Source organism: Nematolebias whitei, chromosome 18 (genome assembly GCF_014905685.2).
Source record: "Nematolebias whitei isolate Nwh7 chromosome 18, NemWhi1, whole genome shotgun sequence".
NCBI classification, from domain to species: domain Eukaryota; kingdom Metazoa; phylum Chordata; class Actinopteri; order Cyprinodontiformes; family Rivulidae; genus Nematolebias; species Nematolebias whitei.
Window position 1 is genome coordinate 22,187,157 of NC_056515.1, and position 6,488 is coordinate 22,193,644.

Below are 6,488 nucleotides of genomic sequence, written 5' to 3' on the forward strand. Positions count from 1 at the left end.
TTTAGAACATTGCATGAGTGTGGGAAGGGTTTCTAAAGCCTTAATATAAAGTTTAACGTATTTGAACTTGAACTACTCTCCCTACTTCGTGGTTTTTCACTTATCGTGAGGCTTCAGGGTACGGATCCCCATCGATAAACAAGGGACTACTGTATTATTTTTTTTTCTGTTAAGTTCTGTCTAAGTGAGGGTGTATTAGGAGTCTTTAGCATCCTTGAACATCTTACTGCATTTGAATTTACCTGGATGATTGAGCTTACAAACCTTTTATTTCTGAACCACTTTGGCCTTGGTTGTCCTCAGGCTGTTTCTGTGAGTAGCAAGTTGGACATCTGGCTTAAAACATTTTATTGTTGTACTTGATGATTGATTGTTTTGCACATGGTAAAACTCTACTTTAGAGATTCTAACAGGAGGTTGGCTTGAAACACAGCAGTGAAGGCTCCCTATGGGACAGATCTGGTTGGCAGGCAGTAGACTGAGGAAGTCCTCTGGATGGGGGACGAAACGTTTCTCACTTAAAGAAACTAGTCCAGATGACACGATCTAACCATTTTTTCTCCTTAAAACTTTATAAATAATAAAATTAATATAATGCTGCTACTTTGTGGATTTCCCCCTACCATGGGGGTCTCTGGAACGTAACCTCTGCAATAGGTGAAGGATCACTGTATATTTGATGGCTTCTCGCTCCCAGCAGTGCAGGGCAGAGGCTCTCATTCCAGGTCTAAAGTAGAAACATATCAGGCGTTGTTCTTGGCTTCTCTCTCAGAGGTCAAGGGAAAGGTCTATAGTATTGTTACATGACTGGTAGGCTGCAGTTCCTCCCACTCAGTTGGCAGACAGTGTATGGAGGGCTTTGTTCTCACAGAGGATCAGCCAGATTCCCCCACTATCAGGATAAAGCTGCAGTTATTCACAGAGCAAGGATGAGCTGCTCACAGTAAAGCAAATCTCCCAGGAGCTGTTGAAACCAAACCGACATTACGTGATTGATGATTTCAGCTGCGACGAGAACTTCATTGCCTCAATACAACATTGTTTTCTCAGCATGTCTGGAATGTAAAAGTGTCACCATTGGGCTTTCTGTATCAAATAAAATATTACAAATCCACAGAAATCTGATTTTCCACAGTCAAGTTGAAACATTGACACTTGAAACATTGTTTCGCACTTATTTTATCAATCGTAAAAAAAAAAAATTATATGAAGGTGCAAATTAATGCTGAGTGATGACATTGCTGAAATTTGTTGAAGAATCTGAAACTGAGTTCTTAAAGCTAAAGGAAGTAGAACATTTGCTAAAACATAAAAAAACACTACAGGTTAAAAGTAGCAAAAGGCTAGCTCAAAGCTAAAAGTACTACTACTAAATGCAGCATAATAAGAAAACAATATAGCATGTATGCTACAGCACATTTAAAAGAGAACTTTTTTTTAGAAAGATATGAGCAAATTTCAATGTATTTCTATGGTGGTATGTTTGTTGTAAATAAAGTTATTTTATAACAAGTATAACAGTTAAAAAACAGAACAAACTTATGACACCAATCTCAGGAACAGGCTGAAGGTTTTGATTTGCAAATGGATAAAATAGCACAAAGTGTGCTAGATTGTAAAAGAGCTTAATTATGTAGCATTACGAACGTTGAGTTTTTTTAATCATTTTTTGTTTTAGTCAATAAAATAAACTTCTGTTGTATAAAAATCTAACCACAAGCTCTTGTGAAGTCATTATGTATCCTGAGAGGATACCCTGATATACAGCTGTTTTCATTTTAAATAAAATGTATCACATTGCTTTTTTGTTCCTCGGCCCTGGCAACAGACGTATGTTACTGCTTTTTGTTAACCTGCCCATCTCCCAAGTAATTAATGAGTATCCCAACTTCGTGAAGCATGTTTTTGAACTGAGTTCAGGAATTTGTTAGCATTCTGTGACATCATTTCACTCACTCGTATTTTTGAAGAAATGGGAACAAAAGTTGGTCCATTACTGAGTTGTCTCTGTGCTGGCAGTGGAGGTAGACACAGAGCCAGACTGGCACGAAAGCTCACATTCACTCCAACAAGGGAGTCGACACTCTTGTTGTTCATTGCGTGTAACGACACACCAATGCGTCTCTGAGTAGCCTCTGTTTGTTCTGTAATTTACACAATGGGAACAGTGGCATGCGATAAAGCACCAGTGGTGCGATGGACCATGGAAATGAGAACACAGGATAAAGTCCATTAAGGTTTTGTGCTATTGTATAAAGTTCTTTCATAAATTGTAAAATTTACAAAAATTTAACCTTAAAGACGTAAAAGGAGCAAAATTAACTAGTGTTAACTGGTAACAACCCAAGTCACAACCTGAACACATTGACCTACCACAAAGAAACAAATAGTGCCTGATCAGACCACTTGAGACAAACAGAATTTTAACTTGCTTTCAAACTCAGGCAAGACAGAGTTTGTGCTTTTTAGACCTGAACAGCCTTTCATTTACTCTGGATTGCATCAACTTGGCTTCCAGTGCTACTGATGCGCCTTATGTATTAATTCTGGTTGTGCTTACTGACCTTGAACCGATTTTATGTGGTACACGGTGCTCAAAAATCTGTCAAAATGAACTTGTTTCACTTAATGCACCATATAATCGGGGCGGCTGTGGCTGAGTGTTAGAGCAGTCATCCGCCAATGCAAGAGTTGGGGGTTTGATTCCACCAGCAGTCACATGTTGAAGTGTCCCTGGGCAATACACTGAACCCCTCATTGCCTCCGATGTGTGTCCCATCGGTGTATGAATGCACTAAAGCACTGATTATTCTTTGTACAGTTCTAGTAGAGTGCTGTATGAATGGGTAAATGAGGCACAGATTGTGTTGTAAAGCACTTTGAGTGCCTTGATAAGATAGAAAGGCGCTATATAAGCATTAGTCCATATACCATTTACAATAATCCGGTGCGCCTTATATATGAAAACAGACCTGTTCATTGATACTGAGCCTTATAATCTGGTGCACCGTATAGTCAGAAAAATATGGTATTCTGAAGAACGTTGGAGTGATTTTTGACAAGGATGTGTAGTTTAATTCCCACATTAAATTCTCTCCACCTGTGCATCTCACTAAAATTAGAAACATTTTGTTCCAAAATGATGAGACAAAAAAATGTCCCAAGCAAAAATCACTTCTTTGATGGACTCTTTATTAACGTTGCTGCCAGAGGTCTGATGAGGATATTTCTTCATTTTTATTTAGAAGAAAACTTAAAATCTGACTTCTTACTACCATTCTGTAAACAACCAAGCTCCATGCTGTATTAAAGATATTATTGTTCCAAATTTTCTTAACAGAGCACTTCACTCTCTTCGCACACACTGCATGTTTACTTGTGGTTCCTAGAGTTTCTGAAAGCAGAATAGGAGGCATAGCTTTCAGTTATCAAACTCCTCTCTTGTGGAGCCAACTTACAGTTTCTATCTGTGAGGCTGACACTCTGCTCTTAAGACTAGACTTAAGACGTTTGTTTTTGATAAATCCTACAGTTAGTGTTGGGTTTCTTGAGCTATCCATTAGTTTTGCTGCTTAGATTGCTGTAGGATGTAATAAACACAAGTGTAAATAGTTATGGTGTTTTTTATTCTATGACGCACAAAAGTCTCCTTTCAGTTTTTACCTTGTAAAATAAAATTCTGCTTTCCTCTCCAGGACGATCTACATGGAGTTTGAGAAAGACGTAAACGTGAAAGGAATCCCCGCCTATCGCTTCACACCACCGCGCTCGGTTTTGGCCAGCAAGGGGGAGAACCCAGCCAACAAAGGATTTTGCATCACCCCAGAGGAGTGCCTGGGAACTGGAGTTCTTAAAGTCAGTCCATGTCGGAAAGGTGATTGTCAGCCTGTGCAGCACATTTTCTCAGGCAGTCTTTGAACTTCTTCGTGCCACTCACACGGTCCTTTTTTTGTGTCAGCAACATTTTTCCTTTCAGTGCTTATACTAAAACCTCAGAAGTAAAACTGTGAAAGCTTTCAAAGATGTATGCTCTTGGGTTGGTCAAAAGAGCTTTCTGGCCCACGTATTTTAAGTCAGTAGATCGTTAAATAAAGATTTCCAGGAAACTGATTATTCCATTCACCTTTTTTCATACTGCCACCAGTAAACCGCACGTGAACGACTCACGTGACACAGCTCTCCTGCTCTTGTTACACTGGACACCCTCTGTCCATGACTGACCCAGTAGCTGGTGGCAGTAAGCCCCGTCACCTGATTCTGCCCTTGAACATGTTCAAGAATGGTCTTACTGGCCATATTTTCTTTGTTTCATCTAATCTTATTTTTTAAAGGTTTGTATTTCTTGCTATTATACAATATTACAAATTACTTTGAATGTTTCAGCTTCTAAATTCATTTTTGGAAACAAATGGTATTTTAGATCTTTAAAGTTAGGTTCTGTGGAAAAAATATGAACAACTAATTTCTTATTTGTTGTAGGTAGTTCTGTAAACAACCTTAAATAAATGACTAGATGTTAGCTCAGGCGGAGGAACTAACGGCTAGCGTGGCCAAAACCAAAGTGAACTACTATCGACTTAAAAGAGCTCCAATCTCCACAGATTTACTGCGATTCTTGCTAATGCTATTTTATACATTGTTACATCACCACATGTTTTCATTATAAGGCAATTTACACAGAGGGGTTGAAATGTTTGAGGATGGATTTTATTTTATTTTTTAATGGCAGCAATTTACTTTTGACTTGGCCTCATTTGGACTATACTAGCTCATTAGCCTGGTCTGAATAAAACACTATTTCATTTGTATCCAAAAGCCAGATTTTCTATGTTCTAAGTTGAACAAATCAACTGAAATTGTCCCCAAATGTCAAGGTTCATGAGAAGCCCTGATCTAAAAATCCAATATGGCTGACACACACATGGAACGTTGTGATAGAAAAATGCTTTTTTTGATCTGATTTTATACTGTTCAACCATAATCAGTGAACATGTTAGTACAATGTTTTGAGAAATCTGTTGTTGAGTAACATTACTAATGGTAGTTAACCTGGTCACTGAGCGCAACAATAATGGTGCTTTGCCACTGTCTCAACTCTCATCGTCTCTGCATGACATGGCACCAAACAAGGGTCTCTCTAATGCCTATACCCACCCCCACTCAGCCTGGTTTATGGGACAACCTTGTTTGGGGTTTCAAGTGGATTGCTCCGGGTGGTCGATTTTAACGTAATCAGACAGTAGCCGATGACTGGACAGTGGAGCTATATATCACTGGATGCCCCCCCCCCCCCCCGAAAAACTGGAAACTACATCTGAAACTCCACTTCCTCATCATGTTGATAGATGGCGCTAGAGTTGCACTCGGGTCCATATAATCCAAACCGACCTGGCCCCAGCCCGCAGTCATCATCTCCGACTCCGAACCCCACCCTATCTGACGAATCAACAGTAATTACAGGTAACACCTGCCCCACCCCCCCAACATTTTTAATTAAGTGTTGACTGCTTATACCACCAACTATTATTAACGGTCGGCGGACGCACGTGACTGAGGGGGCAGAAGATCAGAGCTGAGGAGCCATCAATGCGCATTAAAAACTTCCCCTTCTTCTGCCTGTATTGAATCCTGCTCTGACATGTCAGATATATTGTGATCTCACATATTTGGGCTGTCGGCAGCACGTGTCCACTGAGTGCAGCGGCTGAATGAATGTCCATTTGGGCTGATGGATTGCTGGCAGTAGTCCATCTGAAGCTTAACTGAACTTTTCACCTCTTTCAAGGCCAGTCAGCACGCGGCCAAATGACCGCATGCAGCAGGTCTAGTATGGCAAGCCATGTTTGCAAATATTGGATCGTTGGCCATGTGTGTTCCTGACGCAATAAAAAGCCCGACACCGACCCGGCCCACACATTAAGCACATTATTATGGCCTGGTCCAGTCTGAATCCGGGTCGAGCGGGGCCAGGCTCTGGGTTTGGTTTAGAAATGACAGCGCTAGATGGCGCCACAAGAAATGAGTGCATTTACCAAGATATATCAGAGATAATGGTGCAGCATGGCTACACCTGGACTTATAAGCAGTGCTGAGATAAGCTAAATAAATTCAAGTCTGATTATAGGGCAATAAAGGACCACAACAGGCAGAGTGGCTTCAACAGACCAGTTACAATCCCGCCCACTTTGCATTGACGATCCTGCCTACAGAGTGGGGAAACAAGTCACAGTGGCAAATCACGTACACCTGAGAAGAAGTGAGGAGTGGAGAGCTGAACGTCACTTACCAATGGCAAAGCGGCATATGCAAATCCTACTAGTTTTCTCTGGTGTTCACATTCAGTGGTAAATAAATAACGAGCCAAAATGTGTTGGGGGGGGGGGGGGGTCAAAATTCTGCATAGACCAAATTTTTGTTTAGTCAACTTAAATAAGACTGACCCTAAAGGATTAAGTGTTGGAACAGGTACTCTGGGAATAAACATTGTG

The 6,488-nt window shown here is 40.5% G+C and overlaps 1 protein-coding gene across 1 annotated transcript in view; it reads left to right on the plus strand.

Annotated features, from left to right (window-relative positions):
* Window positions 1-3,695: 3,695 nt before the first annotated feature.
* The window catches only part of LOC119424628 (lysosome membrane protein 2), a gene marked incomplete at both ends in the record, with an annotated part of 6,617 nt that continues 3,824 nt past the window's right edge, over window positions 3,696-6,488 (plus strand). The window contains 1 exon segment of the mRNA XM_037692117.1: window positions 3,696-3,874. Coding sequence (XP_037548045.1) covers window positions 3,706-3,874 — 169 coding nt within the window.